Here is a 25715-nt window from a genome sequence, read left to right as displayed (position 1 = left end):
GACTGATCTGGAACTCCTGGCCTCAAGTGATTCAAGATTGCCCCACTGCACTCCAGCCTGGGCGACAGAGCGAAATTCCGTCTCACACAAAAAAAAAAAAAAGAAAGAAAAGAAAAAAACACCACGACACATCAAGACAGAACACAAAACAAGAAAATGAAACATTTTTCCTGTTTTGAACAAATTGCATAGCTTGCCCTGCCCCCAGGTCGGTCTCTGCCACCAGAAACTAATTCTATTGTTTTCACTGCACTCTTTAGTATCTTTCTATCATTTTGTTTGTCTTTGATTTGTTTCTCTTTTGCTCAGTTTGGTTTTGCATCAGTTATCCTGATACAAAAGCACATCTTTTCTATTTGTCTTTAGACATAAAATCCTTCATTTTCATTAGATAGGGCAGTTTACTACAAGAAAATCCTCTGTGGTCAAAGGGAGTTGCCATGCGCCTTACTTTTCAGATTCATAAATAATGCTGTTCATTAGAACAGTGAGGTATTATGAATTGTCCAAAATAGAGATCTCCACTTCAGATGAGAATTAAAGCACTTTAAACAAACTCTAGTGATGTTAGCAAGATATGTTAGAAATATGGAGAATTAAAATATTTAAAGTACGCTTAAATAAATTAATAAAATGGTTATATCTTATACATTTGATAAAATTAGAATTGTGCATTTACATATAAAAATAACAGAGGTGGGCCGGGCACGGGGACTCACGCCTGTAATCCCAGCACTTTGGGAAGCCGAGGCGGGCGGATCACGAGGTCGGGAGATCAAGACCATCCTGGCTAACACGGTGAAACCCAGTCTCTACTAAATATACAAAATATTAGCTGGGCAAGGTGGCAGGCGCCTGTAGTCCCAGCTACTCAGGAGGCTGACGCAGGAGAATGGCGTGAACCCGGGAGGCAGAGCTTGCAGTGAGCCGAGATCACGCCATGCACTCCAGCCTGGGTGACAGAGCAAGACTCTGTCTCAAAAAAATTAAATAAAATAAAATAATAAAATAACAGAGGTGGTTTTTTGTTCTTCCCTTGAATGGGTGGTCCATCTACCATAAAATAAATAGTGCTTATTTTTCACTTTTGATGTTTGAGAAAAAATATTGCAGGGGATTTCTTTAGGGTCAAACTGTTTTTATAACTTTTCTTAATCTTACGTCATACAATTTATATAAAGGAGACTCATTAACACCTATATACAAGTGAAAATTGGAAGTTGAAAGTTATGTGGAGTTGTAATCACCACTTCAAAGATGTGTCAAACTGTCTTTATAAGAGCATTTTCTCTTGTTTCTTTTTTAACATCCTTCTTCTTAGAAATAACCTTCACCTATAGATGAATATCTGGTTGGTGGTTATGACAAACTGCTGTAATTACTTGAAAAACATGTCAACATGATTGTAGAAACTCTGTTTTGCCCAAAGGTTGATTGCGGCCCAGTTTCAATGTTTCTGACTGAAACATAGTTATGTTTTAAGGTAATTGTTCTCAAACTTTAGTGTGCACAAGAATTTCAGGTACCATTGAAAATGTCAATTTTGTTTTCAGCAACAGCCATTCCGATTACTGAAGTCAGACCAAAAACCAGCACTTACAAGGAAAAATTCCAGATGATTTTAATGAATATTGGCAGACCAAACTGAGAGAAACATTGTTCTAAACATCTCAGAATATAGGTCAGTTTTTAAAGCCCATTTGTCAAATCATGTACTTTCTAACTCTAAAACTTCTTGCCTATACAATGAGGTTCAAATATCTTGCACCATTCAAGAGCCTCCATAGTCTGGACTCAGCCCCCTCATCTATTGCCTTTACCCCATGCTCCCTGAATGACAGCTGATCAGGACACTCCTCCCTGAGTCGCTTTGCCACTCCCTCCATCCAGTGTCTCATATGTTGTACTTCCACCAATCTAAACCACCTGCAGTTATCCAAACATGCCATTCTATCTCTCAGCTCTGCTCTACTGAGTGGGTTTATTCGTCTGTACTGATTGCCACCCTACTCCCTCTCTTCACCTGGCTAATGCCTAATCATCCTTTAAGACTCAGTGCAAATCATTTCCTCCACAGCATGTCTTCTGAGCCTTCAAAAATAGGGAGGGTAAAGGAAATAAGAAGAATCATTCCAAATCCATCAATTTATACTTTCATTTCAATCCTCACAGAAACTAAAGAAGTAGGTTCTAAAAATCTTCCCAAATTTACAGATGGAAAAGCTGCAGCTTGGAGAGGTTAAGTAAACCTGCCCAAAGTCATAGAGCAAGCAGGTGATGGAACAGAGGCTCAAAGTTACTGCTGAGTGACTCTAAAGTCTATGCTCTTAACAATCACCCTAAGCACCCCAGGTTTCTTTAGGTGTTCTTCCCAGGAGTTCCCATATTATCCTACATAAATTCCTATCACAGGACACCACGCTGCGCATCCTTATTTACCTGAATGTATCCGTCACCTGAGCAGAAACTTCTTAAAGGCAAGCACAGTATTATTTCATTATTGTAGTCCCAACAATTAGCACATTTTGATAGTCAATAAACATTATAAAAGAATGTATGAGATGAATGAATGAATGAAATTTATTCATTCTATTAAATTGGGCAGGCTCCAAGGATACAATAAACAAGAACTTGGAGACAATTGGGGAAGACAAGCTCACAAGTAGTTTCATTAAAGCATGATACACATTCTAATAGGGTGCTTCAGGGTGTGAGGAGGAGCTCCCTGGAGGAGGTATGATAAGACATATTGCATATGAATAATTTAAATGGAAAGACAGATCCAGGAATAAGTAATAACAGTAATGAAGGACTAATAAGATGCTCCACCTTCTGGAATGTGGGCTTGAAGCAGAAAGTGATGAAAGAGCAGGCAGGAGAGGTGGGCAACAGTCAGATTGGCAAGGCCTTGGAGGAGCAGTGGGAAGGCATCTCAAAGTCTTGAAGAACCACAGAGTGACATATTAAGATTTCCATCAAAAATATACATATATAAGCCTGGGTGTAGTGGCTCATGCCTGTAATCCCAGCATTTTGGGAGGCCAAGACAGGTGGATCACCTGAGGTCAGGAGTTTGAGACCAGCCTAACCAACATGGTGAAATCTCATCTCTACTGAAAATACAAAAATTAGCCAGGAATGGTGGAGTGCGTCTGTAATCCCAGCTACTCAGGAGGCTGAGGCAAGAGAATCACTTAAACCCAGGAGACAGAGGTTGCAGTGAGCCAAGATCATACCACTGCACTCCAGTCTGGGCAACAGAGTGAGACTCTGTCTCAAAAAAAAAAAAAAAAAAAATATATATATATATATATATATACACACACACACATACAAGTAAAACTACCTATGCTGCAGTATGTGAGGATGAATTAGAGTGGAAAGACGAAAACTAGAAGCCAAGAGTCTAGCCTGAAAGCCACTGAAGTTATGAAGGCAATAGGGGAGGGCTACAAGGGCCCAAATGGCAACTATGGGAATGAAAGCAAGATGAATTGGAATATGGAGAAGGGAAGTTAAGAAGTAATAAGAGAGAAGTGAAGCACAATTTACTGAAGCCACACAAAATGGAAAAGAAAAAACAACACAGATCTCATAACCATTTACAGAGAAAAGTAGCCCAAATCATTTCTATTCTATTTTCAGTATCCTCGGGACAAGGTCAAATGATCCTGAAAGAAATAATTCACTAACCTGTTTGTAAGGAGTATCATTCAGGTAAATTTCAGTGTCCCCAACTGAAATCAAAACACTTTTAGAACAAACAATATCGTTGTCAAAGCATTTCTTGTTCTGGGCAATGACAGATACATCTGAATCATCTGTACTCTGAAATGTCAAAAGTATTTTATTAATACAAATATATACAACCTATATTATTTTAGTTATTTTTATTAAGAAATCTTAAAGATCAGTATTGACAATGGATTGCATTAGAACTTAAAAACAACTTACCTCTATAATAAAAAGTCATTTTTAACTAATAATGGGAAGAATTTTATAGAAATATAGTAGGATAGCTCAACCTTTAAACATCTATAATGTCTCTGTTAAAATTTTGATCCAGCCAAGTTTACCATTTTATTTCTATAGCTCAAATGTATCAACCATTATCATTTTCTTTGTCAATAATCAACAAAACAATATGTCACTTAGGGAAATCTTAAAAAAAAATTCATTTGATACATGTCTTTGGTTTTATTTAAAGGATATTTCTGGCTGAATAATTATTTGTCTATAAATAAGAACACAAATCGTTACAAAACTTTGGTATTTGTTAGTAAATAAAATAATGTGCATTGTTTGAGAGCTTGCTTTGCATTTTACATATATTATCCAATTTAGTTCTTATGTAAACTTTTTGAATTATGTATTATTTCCATTTTACAGATGAGGAAACTGAGGTTAAGACGGACTAATTGATTATCTGAGGTCGCTTTGCCACATAAGAGGAGGATCAGAGTTCAAATCCCTAATCTGTTTTGTTTGTCTTGATGCCACTTATAAAGAAATTAGGAAGGGTCTAGAAATGGTTGAGGAGAAAGACAACTTTAGATGATAGGGAATCCCTAACTTCAAGGAACACTGTTTGGTCTCTCTACTCTAAATGACACACTTCCACCTCCAGTTAGACCCCTTTCCTTAGCAACTCCCCACTGCATCCACTAAGTCACTCTTTAGAATCAAAGCTTCTAATTTTCTCCCCCAGTTGAATGGATAGGTTTCTTCAGTTGCACTAACTCTGGAAATTTCATTCTAAAATATTGTTTGTATCTGGTTCTTTAAAAGTTTTAATTGGCAAGTTATAATTGTATACATTTATGAGATACAAAGAGATGTTATATGTATATAATGTGAAATAATTAAATAAAACTAACATATTCATCAACTCATATACTTACAATTTTTCTAGGAAGAAAGTACATGCTTCTTGTCAAATTTTCAAAGTGGTCTTAGTCTCCCCCAAAGTTAAAAGTTACTATTTGAAGAGCCCCTTCACTAATAGTGGACAGTAGAAATTTCATTAAAAGGAAAGGAAGAAATGTGACATTTCTCCTTGGATTCAATGTTCAGTTTTCAAAGGGCCATACATATTGCCTGAATCTTTTCCATTTTGAGACATATGGGTCAGCGTTTATTTTCATAGTAAGAAAAAGTCATTAAATGTTTGGCAATTATAGGCCAGGCACTGTGGCTCATGCCTGTAATCTCAGCACTTTGGGAGGTCGAGGAGGGCAGATCACTTGAGCTCAGGAGTTCAAGAGGTCAGTCTGGCCAGCAAACCTGGTCTCTACTAAAAATGCAAAAATTAGCCAGGCATGGTGGCACATGCCTGTAGTTCCAGCTACTCACGAGGCTGAGGCAAGAGAATTGCCTGAACCTGGGAGGCTGAAGTTGCAGTAAGCTGAGACCATGCCACTGCACTCCAGCACTCCAGCCTGGGTGACAGAATGACTCTGTCTAAAAAAAAAAAAAAAAAACAAATTGGCAATCATACAGTTTGTTTTTTCTCTTTCTTTTTTTTTTTTTTTTTTCCAGGTGAGGTCTTGCCCTATCACCCAGGCTGCTGGAGTGCAGTGGCATGATCATGGTTCACTGCAGCCTCAATTTTCCAGGCTCAAACAATTCTTCCACCTTGGCCTCCTGAGTAGCTGGGAGACTACAGGTGTGTGCCACTACACATGACCAATTTTTAAAATTTTTTTGTAGAGGCAGGGTGTCACTATGTTGCCCAGGCTGGTCTCAAACTACTGGGCTCAAGTGAGCCATTCATTTTAACCTCCCAAAGTACTGGGATTAGTGGTGTAAGTCACCTTGCCTGATGATCATAGAGTTCTTGATGTAAATTCTCCACACTTAGTTTTTCACAACTAAGTGTGGCAATGTGAAAACTAGCTCAATTCATCTCTTATTTTGGCTAAATTCTTTCTGCCTTGTTAATAAGTGTTATAGTGACTAGAGGATAGGTTTTTAACTAATGGTATTGATGGAGTAATTAATGTGTCCCTCTGTAACCCATTTTTCCTTCATAGATGCTGGGAGCTTTTGCTGCTTTTTAAACAATCCTTTTGCAAAGCATTGCCTAAATTTTGAAAAGTGGAATAATAAGGGTCATTATGATGATTATGGCATTGTACTACTCAAAAAAATAATGTCATACTTTTCTGCCTTTCTGCATAATTTTCAAAGAAGTAAAAATATACAATTTAGGGCTTTGCTTTGCTCTTCCTCTTGGGAAAAGTTATTTAGATTAAGGGATGTGAAAAGCTGATTGAAAGGCTTTCTATTGCCATTATATTTTATTACTATTAATTAAAGTGCCTCAATGTTAGTTTTATCCTTTATATTAAATCTGAAATGTCAAGAAATATTCTATCTGTATGGTTTGTCTTATAATATCATGTTATGCTGACAGTAATTTGAAACAATAGCACTATACCTAAAAGTCATATTTCTATACTTTCCATTTCTAACATATTTCAAGTTAATATTAGGTTTAGAAATAATGCCACAGAGTTGCTAAGCAACATAGTAATAATGATAACAAAGCTGGAGGAAAAAGGTCAACATCAATGTGCCACATGGCCTCCTCAAAACCCTTTATTCTCAGGTACTAAAAGCTTTAATACAGAATATGCCCCAAAATGACTCTGAAACAGAAACTTAGCACCTTTCAAGGACATATATAATTATACTGGACATGTCAGTCTCAGCACCCATCATAGCCCCAGCCTTTTAAGGGTAATTATCCGACACAAAGTCTCTGCTGATACCATAGCCTCAGGCAGCCATGGTTTATGTCCCAAAGCAGCGCATTCATTTATGGGCAAAGGGACTTCAATGCTGGCAGAAAAAACGAACATATTCAATTCTCTCTCAAATTTGAACCAGAAAATACTGATTTTTTTTTTAATGTTTTGCAGTAAGATCTGAGGGTGAATAAACACGTAAAGGATGTAAGGAAGAGTGGGAGCTGACCAGGTAAAAACAAGCTGAACACATGAGGAAGTAGAAATGATGACCGAACTGAAGAAAAAGTGGAGAAAAGACACAGAAAAGAAAGTTAGACATGCTGTCCTGAGTAAGCAGAAAATAGGGCAGTCACACAGAGATTGTCCAAGTTGCAAGAATGACATCAGGTCAACCATGACTCTCTGCTGCCTGGGGCCAAAACCACCCTTCAGTTGACACCTTCATGAGGTTCTTGTTAGAACACATAAAAAGTTGGAAAAAAGAATGGTAAATATCATAAAAGGTTACAAAAAGTTTACGAAGATCTTACCTTGTGATCAAATTAGTTAAAATTGGATGTATTTTTTAAAATAACTTTAGTGTTAATAATGCACAATGCAAAGGCAAAATTTGGTTTTTTCTTTTGAACAACATTTTTGTTTAATATTAAGAGATAGTAAAACATTTTTATTTACCTTTTGAGTATACGGCAACAAAAAAGGGAAGAGAGAAATAGATTAAATTTACCTTTTTAACTGTCTTTATTAAGTTTTAAGATTATTTGGGAAACTGAGTCTCCTCTCTACCAAAGAGTAAAGGTTATTGCTTTTTAAAATATTTGAATTATCACTTTGATTAAATAAATGACTAATTTTACAGTGATCTGTGACTCTATTTCGCGATATCAAGTATTTTAAGCCTTTGATATTTGATAACCTTTCCAAATTCTAAATTCAGTCTTTTGACCTCAAACTAACTTTTTGGATATTAGGACTCCTGAAGTCCAAGACAGACATATTAATCTTCATTGGTACGTTAAAATTATACCAGAATCATTGTCAAATACGAAATGGTATTTAACTTTCTTTGAGTTATTTTTATATGAATGTGTAATTAATGTATGTTCCAAAATTATATCAGATTCATATAATTCTTGTATGTCTTAATCTATGTTATCAGGAATAATTATGACTATTACGTTAAATGATTGTATGCCACAGAAATAATCAAATTTCCTTGTCTATTGTGTCTTTAACCATTGCTAGTCTAAGACTTTTGTCATGCACAGACAATTATTGTTTTACTTTGATTCTTCTCAGAAAGCACTTTATAATCTGCTGCAGTCCACAACTTGCTTCCTTAGGGAAGTTTGTGGAAAGGACTCTGACAGGTGCTCTTGAAGGCAGGTTTCTGATTACTCTGGAGACTGTGTCATTAGACTAGAGAGAAAACTTCTGGGATTCTCAGCGGAAAGCAGATGTGTTCGTGAGGATTGCTGGCCCAATACTGGGCAGAACAGGAGTTAACAGCATGGGACTGAAATAATAGAAGACTGAAATATTTTCCTATGACTTTTTTGTTTGAAATATTGAGCTTCTTTTTGTTTTGTTTTCTAAAGTCAAGAAAAAAAATTCTGCCGGGCACGGTGGCTCATGCCTGTAATCCCAGCACTTTGGGAGGCCAAGGCGGGCTGATCACCTGAGGTCAGGAATTCGAGACTAGCCTGACCAACATGGAGAAACCCTGTCTCTACTAAAAGTACAAAATCAGCCGGGCGTGGTGGTGCATGCCTGTAATCCCAGCTACTTGGGAGGTTGAGGCAGGAGAATTGCTTGTACCTAGGAGGTGGAGGTTGTGGTGAGCAAAGATTGCACCATTGCACTCCAGTCTGGGCAATAAGAGTGAAACTCCACCTCAAAAAAAAAAAAAAAAAAAAAAAAAAAAAAAAAAAAAAAAAAAAAAAAAAAAAAAAGAAAGAAAGAAAGAAAACTAAAAGAAAACCTTTCTTTTGAGCCATTTATAGCTTAAAACAAATGAAGTAAAGCATGCTCTTGTGAGCAAAATTTGAGGCATATTTCTTACTATCTGATTTCTCCAGAATTTCAAAACCAGTTGTGAGTATTCTTAAATGATGGCAATACAGCTGTTTGCATAAGTTCAACAAGAATCTTTTCTGCTGTAACAGAACACAGTTGGAGACACTGGCTATTTTACCACGGCTTTGACTAGGATGGAATATTTACAGATATGACTGGACTGCTTTGAGGAATTTAAGTTGACATTATAGAGCTGACCAAAGCCTCTTGTACAGACTGGCCTGGCACCTTGTTTATGCAATTCCCTTACAATGTTTGTGACCTGTAGTAAGTGAAGCACATCACTTTCTAACAGGACTAGAAACCCCAAGTTATTTTGGAACCTCAAGAAGAGAGAAATTAACCCAATTCATATAGGTATTTGCAGGCACAGATAAATCCTTAGCTTGGCTAACCTCAAGAGGCTTTTAAAAGGTCTAACCTGAGATTATGAAAAAGTTACAACAAAGTCAACATAAAAGAGCCTATATGTACAATAATTATTCTTCCTGCACTTTATGCAAATAATCAAGCCATATATACTGTAATTAAAACTTATTTTGCAAGTAAATTGGTTCTGTTACGATTTGTCTTTCATAGAAATGAGGAACTAGAGAGAGAAAAAAATATCATTTGAAAAGAAACTATGGTACATCTTTTATTAGATTGTGGCCTTGTCCATTATTTCTTAGTTGTTATTATTTCTCTACAATTAAACATAAACACAAGAATATACTTTCCTCTTGCCAGGACTCAGAGTTAAGACAAATACTCTACTTGAAGTATTTTCTGCACAATCACTATTTGAAACTACAATGATAAATGTTATGTTTTCTCTGCTACAACAGAAAATGAGGGTAACAGGAGAAAATACTAATAAGTAGTTATTGAGTTCACCAAATGCCCAGCATTCTGCAAAATGACTTGGAAAGAATAATAAGAAATATAAGGTATTGTCCCCACCATCAAAACCTTAGAATTTTCTTCGAGAAATCTGGAGTATATACTTCACATGGAGTATACATAGTAGATATGTCTTTACCAGCATGCTTTCTATTTAATAAGCCCCTAAAATTGTTTTATTAAATGAATGAAATAATAATGTGAACAAAGATCACCACCATACATTGGAGAATGTTTGTAGAGACGCTGATACATGAACAAGAGTTTTAATGCTTTTGGTAGAAATGTGTAAATATTTTTTCCATACACGAAATGAAACCGTTTCATAGAATCTTTGTCTTACTACTTAAAATGATACCATAAACAAACATATTTAACAGTAATGATATAAACAATGGGAACATGTAATGTTTGACACTATATTGTCAGTGAAACTTTCTTTGTTCTGAATGTAACTTAAATTTGACCATGCAGAAGAAGAGAATAATTTCAGAAATAATTAAAATCAGGTTGTTAAGAAAGTAAAATGTTCTACATCCTTACTACTCAAAATATGGTCCATAGACATGGAGCATCAGCACTATCTAGTAGCTTATTGAAAAGGCAGAATCTGGGGGATTTGGCAAGATGGCAGAATAGGAACGGCTCTGGTCTGCAGCTCCCAGTGAGACCAAAGCTGAAGGTGGGTGATTTCTGCATTTCCAACTGAGTTACCTGGTTCACCTCACTGGGACTGGTTTGACAGTGGGTGCAGCCCACGGAGGGTGAGCAGAGGCAGGGTGGGGCGTGGCCTCACCCAGGAAATGCAAGGGGCCAGGGAACCAGGGAACTCCCTCCCCTAGCCAAGGGAAGCCATGAGGGGCTGTGCTATCCAGCCCAGATACTATGATTTTCTCACGGTTTTTGCAACCCACAGACCAGGAGATTCCCTCGTGTGCCTACAACACCAGGGCTGGGTTTCAAGTTCAAAACTGGGCAGCTATTTGGGCAGACTCCAAGCTAGCTGCAGACTTTTTTTCATTCCCCAGAGGCACCTGGAACCCCAGCAAGACAAAACTGTTCACTTCCCTGGAAAGGGGTTTGAAGCCAGGAAGCCAAATGGGCTAACTCAGCGGGTCCCACCTCCATGGAGCCCAGCAAACTAAGAACCACTGGCTTGAAATTCTCGCTGCCAGCACAGCAGTCTGAAGTTAACCTATGACGATCGACCTTGGTTGGTGGAGGGGCGTCTGCCATTACTGAGGCTTGAGTAGATGGTTTTCCCTCACAGTGTTAAGAAAGTCACTGGGAAGTTCTGTCTGGGCGGAACACACCACAGTGTGGCAAAGTGGCTGTGGCCAGACTACCTCCTGGATTCCTCCTCACCGGTCAGGGCATCTCTGAAAGAAAGGCAGCAGCCACAGTCAGGGGCTTATAGACAAAACTCCCATCTCCCTAGAACAGAGCACCTGGGGGAAGGGGCAGCTGTGGGCACAGCTTCAGCAGACTTAAACGTTTGTGCCTGCCGGCTCTGAAAAGAGCAGCAGATCTCGCAGCAGAGCACTCAAACTCTGCTAAGGGACAGATTGCCTCCTCAAGTGCCTCCTGACTGAGAGACACTTCCTAGTAGGGGTCGACAGACACCTCATACAGGAGAGCTCTGACTGGCATCATGTGGGTGCCCTTCTGGGATGAAGTTTCCAGAGGAAGGAGCAGGCAGCAATCTTTGCTGTTCTGCAGCCTCCACAGGTGATACCCAGGCCAGGCAAGCAGGGTCTGGAGTAAAACTCCAAGAAATGCCAGCAGACCTGCAGCAGAGAGCCCTGACTGTTAGAAGGAAAACTAACAAACAGAAAGTGATAACATCAACAAAAAGGACACTCACACAAAATCCCCATCCAAAGGCCATCAGCATCAAAGATCAAAGGTAGATAAATTCAGGAGGAAGAGGAAAAAACAGCACAAAAATGCTGAAAATTCCAAAAACCAGAATGCCTCTTCTCCTCCAAATGATCGCAGCTCCTCTCAGGCAAAGGCACAAAACTGGACAGAGAATGAGTTTGATGAATTGACAGAAGTAGGCTTCAGAAGGTAGCTAGTAACAAACTCTTCAGAGCTAAAAGAGTATGTCCTAACCCAATGCAAAGAAGCTAAGAACCTTGATAAAAGGTTACAGGAACTGCTAACTAGAATAACCAGTTTAGAGAAGAACATTAATGACCTGATGGAGCTGAAAGACACAACACGAGAACTTTGTGAAGCATACAAAAGGATCAACAGCCAAATGAATCAAACAGAAGAAAGGTATCAGAGATTGATTATTGACTTAATGAAACAAAGCATGAAGACAAGGTTACAGAAAAAAGAATGAAAAGGAACAAAGCCTGCAAGAAATATGGGACTATGTGAAAAGACCAAACCTATGACTGATTGATGTAGCTGAAAGTGACGGGGAGAATGGAACCACATTGGAAAATACACTTCAGGATATTATCCAGGAGAACTTCCCCAACTTAGCAAGACAGGCCAACATTCAAATTCAGGAAATACAGAGAACACCACTAAGATACTCTTCGAGAAGAGTAACCCCAAGACACATAATTGTCAGATTCTCCAAGGTTTAAATGAAGGAAAAATTGTTAAGGGCAGCCAGAGAGAAAGGTCGGGTTAGCCACAAAGGGAAGCCCATCAGACTAACAGCAGATCTCTCTGCAGAAACCCTACAAACCAGAAGAGAGTAGGGTGGGGGGCAATATTCAACATTCTTAAAGAAAAGAATTTTCAACCCAGAGTTTCATATCCAGCCAAACTAAACTTCATACACGAAGGAGAATTAAAATCCTTTACAGACAAGCAAATACTGAGGGATTTTGTCACCACCAGGCCTGTCATACATGAGTTCCTGAAGGAAGCACTAAATATGGAAAGGAAAAACTGGTACCAGCCACTGCAAAAATATACCAAAATATAAAGACCAATGACACATGATGAAGAAACTGCATCAACTAATGTGCAAAATAACCAGCTAGCATCATGACGACAGGATCAAATTCAGAGCTAACAATATAACTTTAAATGTAAATGGACTAAATGCCCCAATTAAAAGACACAGACTGGGAAACTGGATAGAGTCAAGACCCATCGGTGTGCTGTATTCAGGAGACCCATCTTATGTGCAAAGACACACATAAGCTCAAAATAAAGGGATGGAGGAATATTTACCAGGCAAATGGAAAGCAGAAAAAAAGCAGGGGTTGCAATCCAAATCTCTGATAAAACAGACTTTAAACCAACAAAGATCAAAAAAGACAAAGAAGGGTATTATTACTTAATGGTAAAGAGATCAATGCAACAAGAAGAGCTAACAATCCTAAATACATACAGACCCAATACTGGAGCACTCAGATTCATAAAGCAAGTTCCTAGAGATGAACAAAGAGATTTAGACTCCCAAACAATAATTGTCGGAGACTTTAACACCCCACTGTCAATACTAGACATATTAACGAGACAGAAAATTAACAAGGATATTCAGGACTTGAACTCAGCTCTGCACCAAGCAAACCTAAGAGACATCTACAGAACTCTCCACCCCAAATCAACGGAATATACATTCTTCTCAGCACCACATCACACTTATTCTAAAATTGACTACATAATTGGGAGTAAAACACTCCTCAGCAAATGCAAAAAAAAAAAAAAAAAAGGAATTCATAACAAACAGTCTCTCAGAACACAGTGCAATCAAATTAGAACTCAGGATTAAGAAACTCAATCAAAACTGCACGACTACATGGAAACTAAACAACCTGCTCCTGAATGACTACTAGGTAAATAATGAAATGAAGGCAGAAATAAATAAGGTCTTTGAAACCAATGAGAACAAAGACACAATGTACCAGAATCTCTGGGACACAGCCAAAGCAGTGTTTACAGGCAAATGTATAAATGCCCCTATAAATCTAAATGCCCACATCAGAAAGCAGGAATGATCTACAACCGACACCCTAACATCACAATTTAAAGAACTAGAGAAGCAAGAGCAAACAAGTTCAAAAGCTAACAGAAGTCAAGAAATAACTAAGATCAGAGCAGAACTCAGGGAGACAGAGACACGAAAAACTCTTCAAAAAAATAAATGAATCCAGGAGCTGGTTTTTTGAAAAGATTAACAAAATAGACCACTAGCCAGACTAATAAAGAAGAAAAGAGAGAAGATTTTCTAGTTTATTTGCATAGAGACACAATAAAAAACTGATAAAGGGGAGATCACCACTGATCCCACAGAAATACAAACTGCCTTCAGAGAATATTTTAAACACTTTTACCAAATAAACTAGAAAATCTAGAATAAATGGATAAATATCTGGACACATACACCCTCCCAAGACTAAAGCAGGAAGAAGTCAAATTCCCGAATAGACCAAGTTCTGAAACTGAGGCAGTAATTAATAGCCTACCAACAAAAAGAAGCCCAGGACCAGATGGATTCGCAGCCAAATTCTACCAGAGTTACAAAGAGGAGCTGGTACCATTCCTTCTGAAACTATTCCAAACAAAAGAAGAAGAGGGACTCCTTCCTAACTCATTTTATGTGGCCGGCATCATCCTGATACCAAAACCTGGCAGAGACACAACAAAAAAAGAAAATTTCAAGCCAACATCCCTGATGAACATCAATGCAAAATCCTCAATAAAATACTGGGAAACTGAACCCAGCAGCATATCAAAAAGCTTATCCACCATGATCAAGTTGGCTTCATCCCTGAGACGCAAAGCTGGTTCAACATACACAAATCAATAAATGTAATCCATCGCATAAACAGACCCAATGACAAAAACCACAAGATTATTTCAATAGCTGCAGAAAAGGCCTTCAATAAAATTAAACATCCCTTCATGTTAAAAACACTCAATAGTTTAGGTATTTATGGAATATATCTCAAAATAATAAATGCTATTTATGACAAACCCATAGCCAATATCGTACTAAATGGGCAAAAACTGAAAACATTCCCTTTGAAAACCAGCACAAGACAAGGACGCTCTCTCACCACTCCTATTCAACATAGTATTGGAAGTTCCGGCCAGGGCAATCAGGCAAGAGAAGGAAATAAAGGGTATTCAAATAGTAAGAGAGAACGTCAAATTGTCTTGGTTTACAGATGACATAATTGTATATTTAGAAAACCCCATCATCTCAGCCCAAAAACTCCTTAAGCTGATAAGCAACTTCAGCGAAGTCTCAGGATGCAAAATCAATGTGCAAAAATCACAAGCATTCTAATACACAAAATATAGAAAAACAGAGAACCAAATTATGAGTGAACTCCCATTCATAATTGCTACAATGAAAATAAAATACCTAGGAATACAACTTACAAGGTATGTGAAGAACTTCTTCAAGAACTACAAACCACTGCTCAGAGAAATAAGAGAGGACACATACAAATGGAAAAAGATTCCATGCTCATAGATATGAATAATCAATATCGTGAAAATGGCCATACTGCCCAAAGTAATTTATAGATTCAATGCTATTCCCATCAAGCTACCATTAACTTTCTTCACAGAATTAGAAAAAACTACTTTAAATTTCATATGGAACCAAAAAAGAGCCCATATAGCCAAGAAAATACTAAGCAAAAAGAACAAAGCTGGAGGCATCATGCTATCTGACTTCAAACTATACTACAAGGCTACAGTAACCAAAACAGCATGCTACTGGTACCAAAACAGGTATATAGACCAACAGAACAGAACAGAGTCCTTGGAAATAATGCCACACATCCACAACCACCTGATCTTTGACAAACCTGACAAAAAATTACTTGTCAAAAAACAAGTAATAGGGAAAGGATTCCCTATTAAATAAATGGTATTGGGAAAACTGGTTAGCCATATGCAGAAAACTGAAACTGGACCCCTGCCTTACACCTTATTTAAAAATTAATTCAAGATGGATTAAAGACTTAAACGTAAGACCTAAAACCATAAAAACCCTAGAAGGAAACCTAGGTAACACCATTCAGGACATGGGCATGAGCAAAGGCTTCATGACTAAAACACCAAAAGCAATTGCAACAAAAGCCAAAATTGACAAATGGGATCTAGTTAAATTCAAGAGCTCTGCACAGCAAAAGAAACTACCATCAGAGTGAACAGGCAACCTACAAAATGGGAGAAAAGTTTTGCAATCTATCTTTCTGACAAAGGTCTAATATCCAGAATCTACATGGAACTTAAACAAATTTACAAGAAAAAAAACAACCCCATCAAAAAGTGGCCAAAGATTTTAAACAGACATTTCTCAAAAGAAGACATTTATGCAGCCCACAAGCATATGAAAAAAAGCTCATCATCACTGGTCATTAGAGAAATGCAAATGAAAACCACAATGAGATGTCATCTCACACTAGTTAGAATGGTGATCATTAAAAAGTCAGGAAACAACAGATGCTGGAGAGGATGTAGAGAAATAGGAATGCTTTTACACTGTTGGTGGGAGTGTAAATTAGTTCAACCATTGTGGAAGACAGTGTGGCTATTCCTCAAGGATCTAGAACCAGAAATACCACTTGACCCAGCAATCTCATTACTGAGTATAAAACCCAAAGTTTTATAAATTATTCTACTATAAACACATACACACATGTATGTTTATTGCAGCACTATTCACAATAGAAAAGACTTGGAGCCAACCCAAATGCCCATCAATGATAGACTGGACAAATAAAATGTGGCACATATACACCATGGGATACTATGCAGCCATAAAAAAGGATGAGTTCATGTCCTTTGCTGGGACACAGATGAAGCTGGAAACCATCATTCTCAGCAAACTAATGCAGGAATAGAAAACCAAACACTGCATGTTCTCACTCATAAGTGGGAGTTGAACAATGAGAACACATAGACACAGGGAGGGCAACATCAAACACTGGGGCCTGTCAAGGGGTGGCGGGGCAAAGAGAAGGAGAGCATTAGGACAAATAACTAATGCGTGGAGGTGCTTAAAACCTAAATGATGGGTTGATGGGTGTAGCAAACCACCATGGCACATGTATACCTGTGTAACAAACCTGCATGTTCTGCACATGTATCCCAGAACTTAAAGTATAATTTATAAACAGAAAAGACAAGAAAAGGCAGAACCCAAAACCCTACTGCTGTCCTATGAAAACAGAATTCATATTTTAACAATATCCCTAGGTGATGTGCATGCACACTAAGGTTTAAGAAGTGCTGCTGTAAAAACTTCACATTGAAAGCTCGTGTATGCATTTATCACAAGTATTAGATTGCCAGAACTAAAAAATTATGTTTAAGCTTGTGGTCTCTATTCTCAAGTGGAGACTGTTGAAAAAAGTCAGACAAGTGATTTTTTAGCTTCATAATTCAGCCATAATTGTGCTAGTTCCTATGAGGAATCCAGAAGAAGTATACCACATAGTTCTGACATAAAATGATACACAATCTGGATTAGTACATAAAAATTATCAGAATATAATGAGCTGCTTAATTTTGACGTGATGACTATAAACACAATAGGATATAAGAACAGGACAGATAAGTGTGAGCTGAAAATATGATTTTGAGGGAGCAGAGGAAATCAGATACAGAGAGTACACTGAGAAAAGACATAGATGAGGGATGGAGTTGACAGAACCCTTGGAAAGACTGGTGTAGGAGGTTTGACTTTATGAAAATATTGGAAGCCACTGAAGACCATTGGAAGTCGCTGTAGTTCTTAAGAAGCAATGATATGATAACAATATGAGTCTCAGAAAGATAAATAGAAAGAAATAGTATATTATTGTGAGATTGAACTTGAGTCAGAAATATAGCCAAGAAATTAAGGGGCAGAGCTGTACACATCAATTTGGAATTCATCAGTGTGTAGGTGTGGCTAAGATTTTAGAAGTGGATGAACACACCAAGCACTAGGAAAAAGGGGCAGAGAACCACAAACAGTTGTCCAGTTCAATAAACATTCAGTGAGAAACTATGTTCCCAGCATGGTGCTCCTCCCTTGTGAAACAATGATGAGCAAGGCTTGGTCCTTGCTCTGAAGGAACCAAATCAGTCATCTCTGAGTGGGGGCTTATGTAAGAGGAAAAGACAACACAAGACAAAGAAGAAACCAGAGAGCGACTGAAAGATTCATAGTATCCAGAAAGTCAAGGATGGAGGTAACTTAAAGGAGTGTCAGAGGCACCTAAATCTCAAGGAAAATGAGGATTTGGTATAAAATCAACCTGAAAAGTACATTTGTTTATGTGTTCAAATTTCTAAATTGTTATCTACTTTTCTAAGTCTGTAAATTTATACTCTAAACCTCAGGGGATGAAAGGATTCGAATATTAAATTGTTAGCTAAAACAGGCTTGTTCAAAGGATGCTTAGATAAAGTATATTCATTAGTGTGCCTTCCTTAGGCTCCAAAAATAATCCAAACAGCACAAGACAAAAAAAAAAAAAATACCCTGTAGGCAACTTACCATCCGCTGTAATTACATGACTGCCAAATCCATTCCTAGGTATTTATTCTTTAAGAAACTTAAAATCATTCATAAAGGAAGCCAAGACAAGTACCAACAGGAAAATCCAATGATGTAAACCATAAGCAAGAACCTTGCTTAAGTTCAAAAAGCTACAGATTTTACAATTCATTTTTTATTTAACAGAATTAATATCAAATGGAAGATAGTCTGTTTTCTTGACTTAGGCTTAAATAACAGAATCACACACAAACCTCTAATAATATAAAAGTCATATCCAGAAAAAAATGCATTAATCATGGGTTAGTTTGCTGGAGGAAAAGATGTTATTTTGTTTATTCTTGTGTAACTTCTTTCTAAAGCTCACATTTTTCATTTAGAAATGTAAATCTGTGATCAGTAATGTCTAAAATTTGAGTATACAGGTAATTCAAATGCATTCAATGTAAGAAATTTTAAGGATTTTATCAGATATATAAAGCCTGGAGTTTACCAAAGCATATCATCAAAATAGCATTTCTAGAATTGAGCATAATATCTTTTTATTGTTATAACCATAAAAAATGTATAACCCAGTAATGGTTTAACGTGTCATATTTATATTCAGCAAACCAAATTAATAACAATAAAAATGGCTAACATTTATTGAACACTCACTTTATATTAAACACTATCTAAGCCTTCTGTATATGTTTATTTAATCCTCAGAAGTACTTTCACAGTTATTTTTCTCATTTTATAGATGAGGAAACAGAGGCACAGAACGTTTAAGAACTAGCCCATTACCTATAAATAATAAAAGTTAGGAATGAGTTAAAGAAATACCAAAATCTGGCAGAGATACAATGAAAAAAGAAAATTTCAGGTCAACATCCCTGATTAACATAGACACAAAAATCCTCAACAAACTACTAGCAAACTGAATCTAGCAGCACATCAAAAAGCTAACCCACCACAATCAAGTAGACTTTATTCCTGGAATGACAGGTTGGTCCAACATACACAAATCAATAAATGTGATTCATTACATAAACAGAACTAAAAACAAAACCATGTGATCATCTTAACAGATGCAGGAAAAAGCTCTGAATAAATTCTAACATCCCTTCATATTAAAAATCCTCTAAAAGTTAGGCATCAGAGGAACATACCTCAAAATATTAACAGCCATCTATGACAAACCCACAGCCAACATCATTCCAAATGGGCAAAAGCTGGACCTAATCCCACTGAGAGTGGAACAAGACAAGGATGCCCACTCTCATCACTCTTATTCAACATAGTACTGGAAGTCCTAGCCAAAGCAATCAGGTGAAAGAAAGAAATAAAAGGCATCCAAATAGGAAGAAGAAGCCAAAGTATCTCTCTTTACAGACAATATTCTTCTACACCTGGAAAACCCCATAGCCTCTGCCCAAAGGCTCCTATAACTGATAAACAACTTCAGTAAAGTTTCAGGATACAAAACCAATCTACAAAAGTCAGCAGCATTTCTATACACCAATAACGTTCAAGCTGAGAGTAAAATCAAGAACTGTAATCCATATACACACAAAAAAATACCTAGGTATACAGCTAACCAGGAAAATGAAAGATCTCTACAACAATACAAAACACTGCTGAAAGAAATCAAGATGACACAAACAAATGGAAATGCATTTTATGCTCATGGGTAGGAAGAACTGATATTGTTAACATGGCCATACTTCCCAAAGCTATCTACAAATTCAATGCCATTCCTAAGCAAAAAGAACAAAGCTGGAAGCATCAAACTACCCAATTCCAAACTATACTACAAGACTCCAACAACCAAAACAGCATGGTACTGGCACAAAAACAGACACAATGGAACAGGTTAGAGAACCCAAAAACATAGCCACATACCTACAACCATCTGATCTTTGACAAAGCCGACAATAATAAGCAATGAGGAAAGGACTCCCCATTCAATAAATGCAGCTGGGATAACCGGCTAGCCACATGCAGAAGATTGAAACTGGAACCTTTCCTTTCATTAAATACAAAAATCAACCAAAGATGGATTATAGACTTAAAAGTAAGACCTAAGATTCATAAAAATCCTAGAAGAACACCTAGGGAATACTATTCTGGATGTAGGCCTTGTCAAAGATTTCATAACAAAGACACCTAAAGCAATTGCAACAAAAACAAAAATTGACAAGTGAGGCCTAATTAAACTAAAGAGCTTCAGCACAGCCAAAGAAATGTCAACAAAGTAAACAGAAAAACTACAGAATGGGAGAAAATATTTGCAAATTATGCACCCTACAGAGGCCTAATAACCAGAATCTATAAGGAACTTAAACAAATCTATAAGCACAAAACAACCCCATTAGAAATGGGCAAAGGACATGAAGAGACACATCTCAAAAGAATACATACATGCAGCCAACAAGCATATGAAAAAATGCTCAACATCATTAATTATTAGAGAAATGCAAATCAAAACCATAATAAGATATCATCTCACACCAGTCAAAATGGCTACTAATAAAAAGTCAAAAAAACAACAGATGTTGGCAAGGTTGCGAAGAAAAAGGAATGCTTATACACTGCTACGCACTGCCGGTGAGAATGTAAATTGGTTTAGCCACTGTAGAAAGCAGTGCGGCAATTTCTTAAAAAACTTAAAACAGAATTACCATTCAACCCAGCAATCCCATTTTTGTGTATATACCCAAAGGAATATAAATCATTCTACTGTAAAGACACATGCACATGTACGTTCATTGCAGCACTACTGATAATAGCAAAATCATGGAATCAACCTAAATGCCTATCAACAGTGGAATGGATAAATAAAATGTGGTACATATACACCATGGAATACTACACAGCCATAAGAAAGAAATGTCTTTTGCAGCAACAGGGATGCAGCTGCAGACCATTATCCTAAGTGAGTTAACAGAGGAGCAGAAAACCAAATACCATATGTTCTCACTTATAAGAGGGAGCTAAACATTGGGTATATATGGACACAAATAGGGGAACTATAGACATTGGGACCTACTTAAGGGTGGAGGATGGGAGGAGGGTAAGGGTCAAAAAACTATCTATTGGGTACTATGCTACTACCTGCATGATGAAATCCTTTGTACACCAAACCCCAACAACATGTAATTTACCCACATTAACAAACCTTCACGCGTATCCCCAAACCTAAAATAAAAGTTGAAAACAGATATAATTGTTTTATAGGTTTTATAAATAACACATGAATTCGATATATCAGGGAGCAGCATACTTGTTTTTTACATTAAATCTTTACACAAATGCAAATAAAAATGTGTAACTGTGACCTACCTTTATCAAAAAAACCTGGCAATCACTGATATAGTCATATTCTAGTCCATCAAAAGAATAATAATGTCGGTCCCCATATATTGTGCACACTGCTGGGCATGGATAATATGTGCAATTGAACATTCCTCGTCGACAAACGCTATTAAAAAAAAACACCAGTTACCTTTCTAAAGAAACTTGACTCTAACTAGTGATTTCAAGTGACAGTAACTTTGGAATGTCTGTATTCAAGAGAACTCATGAGCCAATATCCCTTACGAATGCTGCCAATTCATTCTGATACCACTTATTATTACATTAACAAATTAGGCATACATTTTTTACTTTGTTTAAATAAATTATCAGACACCAAAACCAAGCCTGGGAATTGTGCATTGGTCACACAGAAAGTAGATGATAGAATGAAAAACTGAACACAGGTCTGCTGCTAACTGAAAGACCACAATGGCATCTCCCATATTTGAGTACATTTAAATGTATGAGACATGACATTGCTCATGACTTTAGAATTTTTGTCCTTACTTTAGGGAAATTATATTTCAAATTTTATTTTATGGTATTCTTTTGACTTACCTTGAAACTGAAAACCTTCCATTAAATACGTTCTTTTCTTTGTAACATTTAGCACTTTCTTATAAACATGAGATTTTTTTCCTATTAAAATTTTAGATTGTTGTATTTTACACTTTTCTTCTGGGCTGAACAAATATGCATAAAAATAATGGTATAGTTCCCTGCAGACAGTAACTGTCCACCAACTCCTGCAAGCCTTTAAATTATTTGCTCAGGCTTGATTTACTTTTTGCTGATGTCAGTGTCATTAAATAAATACAACAAGATGATTGAAATTAACACAATTACTTAGGAAAATATTTGTGAAATAAATGGATCTCCTTACCAGGTGTAACACGGTGTAGCAATCACTTCTCCTGAGAGATACTCCCAATCTTTCCAGATACATGGGCAGCTTTCAGGAACATAACACTTTCCTTTGTGTTCTGCCATTCTTCCAAATGAAGAATAAAATGCTATTTAGTATGAACTACAGATTTCAGTTTTAAAATATCAATAATCTTACCATATTAACACTATCATCTATATTTAGTAGAGCTGTCTAAGGCACTTTATCTAACCTATTGAGGAGTTGAATCCAGTCTTTCTCCCCACTTTTTCCACATAGTACTTTACATATCACAGTACTAAATGTCAGGCAAATGACTAGATGTGATATATTGACCTTTTTGCTATTCATTGAGTGCTTGAAAAGAAGACAGAATCCTAAATTTCTAATAAAGTGAGTCATTCCGAAAAAAAATTTATGGAGGAAGTGAGAGTCCCATTCTTCAATATCTGCTACTTAAAAGAGTCTGTAGGGCCTACAATTTTTTGATGAAAGAGTAAATTATTAAATGGCTAACATTTTTGTTACAAGATGTAGAGAGTAATCGAAAGCTTCTTTCTGAATGCTGAAAGTTGAAATCAGGAGAGTTTAACATAGGTGTGTGTGGAAATAAAAAACATTATATTAAGTGTTTCACATTGTTTATTTAATGTGGTAATTTTTGAATGTTGGTTTTCTTTCAAGTATTTTTTTCTTGAAAGATTATCCCCTGAAATAGTGTGTAAAAATGTCTATGACTATAAAAGTTAAACATATACAAATGTTATATTTTAATATACAATTTAAATATAAATACATAATTAAGTATAAAATTTTAATATAAAAATTGAACAAATCTCAGAGAAGAATTAATTTTGATATGTTATCTAAATATTTGATATGAAGATTAAATATATATTACATATAACATCAAATCCTTTAATATAAATATATATTTCAATATTCTTACAATTTTCTCTAAAAGTTTTAGTAACTTAAAATAAGGATAAATAGTATAACAATAATTTTGTTAGTAATAAATTATAAATATAATCAATATATAAAATAACAATAAAGATAAAAATAACATTAAATTTGAAAAGTAGTTGTCATTATTTAAATAATTTGTTATTATGAATTAATCTATAATGTATTATTTAAATAATAACAAATAATAAATAAATAAAAATTAAAAGCTCCTAAAATAGATAGGGTATAAAACTCTTTTTACATTTTGCTTTAAAATATAAAAATTCAAGATTATAAAAATCAACATGGAATTCAGGAACCCTGAATTCTTGCCTATTCTCTAAAATAGAAATAATTTCTCATGTTGTTTTAGCTCTCTGCTTTCTCTCTCATGGCTCTTTGTACACAGCACTGTAATTCCTTATTCAGTATATATGCTGTCCACTAGACTTTCAGCTTCACTTGAGAGGACCATAAATATCTTGTTAATGTTCATGTCACATAAAATGTAGCACATAGAAGACAACTGAAGAAACTTATTTATATAAATGATGGATTATCTCATTTAGATTTTTTTCTTTCAGACCAACAATGCCCTCGGTTCTACAATCTCTCATCCTGGCCCTCCCAAACTTCTCGCCATGCATCCTGAGCTTTGAATTTTTCTTCTGCCTGGAAAATTCTTCTCCCATGTTCCGTGTGGCAAACTTATCACTTAAGACTCAATTCAATGCAATCTTTTATGTCCCCAGCTCCTTCACATACTCCCTATACTTAGCAATTTTATGAACCTTTATTGGAGGATTTATCACAATGAACTGTTAAGTACTTCATTAAATATCTTATAGTGATAATAAGAACAATAACAAAACTAATATTTTTTACTGCTTACTATGGCAAAGTACTATTCTAACCATTTTAACTATGCCACTAACTGATCTTATCCTAGTGACAATCCCCTAAGGTAGATTCTATCATTATCTAATACATGTATTTTAGTACCCCCCATTCCTAAGGCTTCACACAATGCCTCAAACATTAGACACTTCACAAAATTTAATTGTTCAGTTGTTTCAGTGACGGAAACCTCACCAAAATGAACCACAATTCTTACATCACCAGCCAAAGTCATGGTTTTAATTGGCTTTGCTAATTAATGACTGATGAGCTTTTCATCACTACTCAAGACTGAAAGAGGGAAAAAGAAAACTTTAAATCACTATAAATTATAGGTGTATTTCAGAGAGATTGTTAATTTGGTTCTAGACCACAGCAATAAAGTTAATATCACAATAAAGCAAGTCACACAGATTTTTTGGTTTCCTAGTACATATAAAAGTTATATTTACATTACAGTCTATTAAATGCATAATAGCACTATATCTAAAAAATATACATGCCTTAATTTAAAAATATTTTATTGCAAAAAAATAAAATAAAAGTTAATGATCATCTGAGCCTTCAAGGAGCCATAATCTTTTTGCTGGAGGAGAGTTTTGCTTCAGTGTTGATGGCTGCTGACTAATCAGAGTGGTGGTTGCTGAAGGCTGGGCTATCTGTGGCAACTTCTTGAAATAAGACACAAGGCCGGGCGCGGTGGCTCAAGCCTGTAATCCCAGCACTTTAGGAGGCTGAGACGGGCGGATCACGAGGTCTGGAGATCGAGACCATCCTAGCTAACATGGTGAAACCCCGTCTCTACTAAAAAAATACAAAAAAACTAGCCAGGCGAGGTGGCGGGCGCCTGTAGTCCCAGCTAGTTGGGAGGCTGAGGCAGGAGAATGGCGTAAACCCCGGAGGCAGAGCTTGCAGTGAGCTGAGATCCGGCCACTGCACTCCAGCCTGAACGACAGAGCGAGACTCCGTTTCAAAAAAAAAGAAATAAGACACAGTGAAGTTTGCCACATTGATTGACTCTCCCTTTCACAAAAGATTTCTCTGTAGCATGCAATGCATTTGCTAGTGTTTTACCTAAAAATTTCTTTCAAAATTGGAGTCAGTCTTCTTAAACCCTACCACTGCTTTATCAACAAAGTTTATGCAATATTCTAAACGATTTATTATCATTCCAACAATGTTCACAGCATCTTCACCAAGTATGGATCACATGTCAAGAAAGCACTTTTTCAATTGTGATGTTAGGGTGTCAATTTTAGATCTTTCCTGCTTTCTCTTGAGGGCATTTAGTGCTAAAAAATTCCCTCTACATACTGCTTTAAATGTGTCCCAGAGATTCTGGTATGCTGTGTCTTTGTTCTCAATGGTTTCAAATAACATCTTTATTTCTGCCTTCATTTCGTTATGTACCCAGTAGTCATTCAGGAGCAGGTTGTTCAGTTTCCATATAGTTGAA

General features: G+C 36.5%; 1 protein-coding gene across 1 annotated transcript in view; it reads right to left on the bottom strand.

The window, feature by feature from the left end:
• OTOGL (otogelin-like) overlaps positions 1–25715 on the bottom strand; it is a 165195-nt gene that overhangs the window by 75669 nt on the left and 63811 nt on the right. The window contains exons 24-26 of the mRNA XM_011946963.1: positions 22412–22519; positions 21514–21652; positions 3694–3828 (exon numbers count right to left, since the gene is read on the bottom strand). Coding sequence (XP_011802353.1) covers positions 3694–3828; positions 21514–21652; positions 22412–22519 — 382 coding nt within the window. The remainder of the gene's footprint in view (positions 1–3693; positions 3829–21513; positions 21653–22411; positions 22520–25715) is intronic.

The sequence above is a fragment of the Colobus angolensis genome, unplaced genomic scaffold, assembly GCF_000951035.1.
Source record: "Colobus angolensis palliatus isolate OR3802 unplaced genomic scaffold, Cang.pa_1.0 Scaffold256, whole genome shotgun sequence".
Lineage (NCBI taxonomy): Eukaryota > Metazoa > Chordata > Mammalia > Primates > Cercopithecidae > Colobus > Colobus angolensis.
The sequence above is the reverse complement of the archived record's forward strand: the minus strand, read 5'-3'. Positions and strand labels throughout refer to the sequence as shown.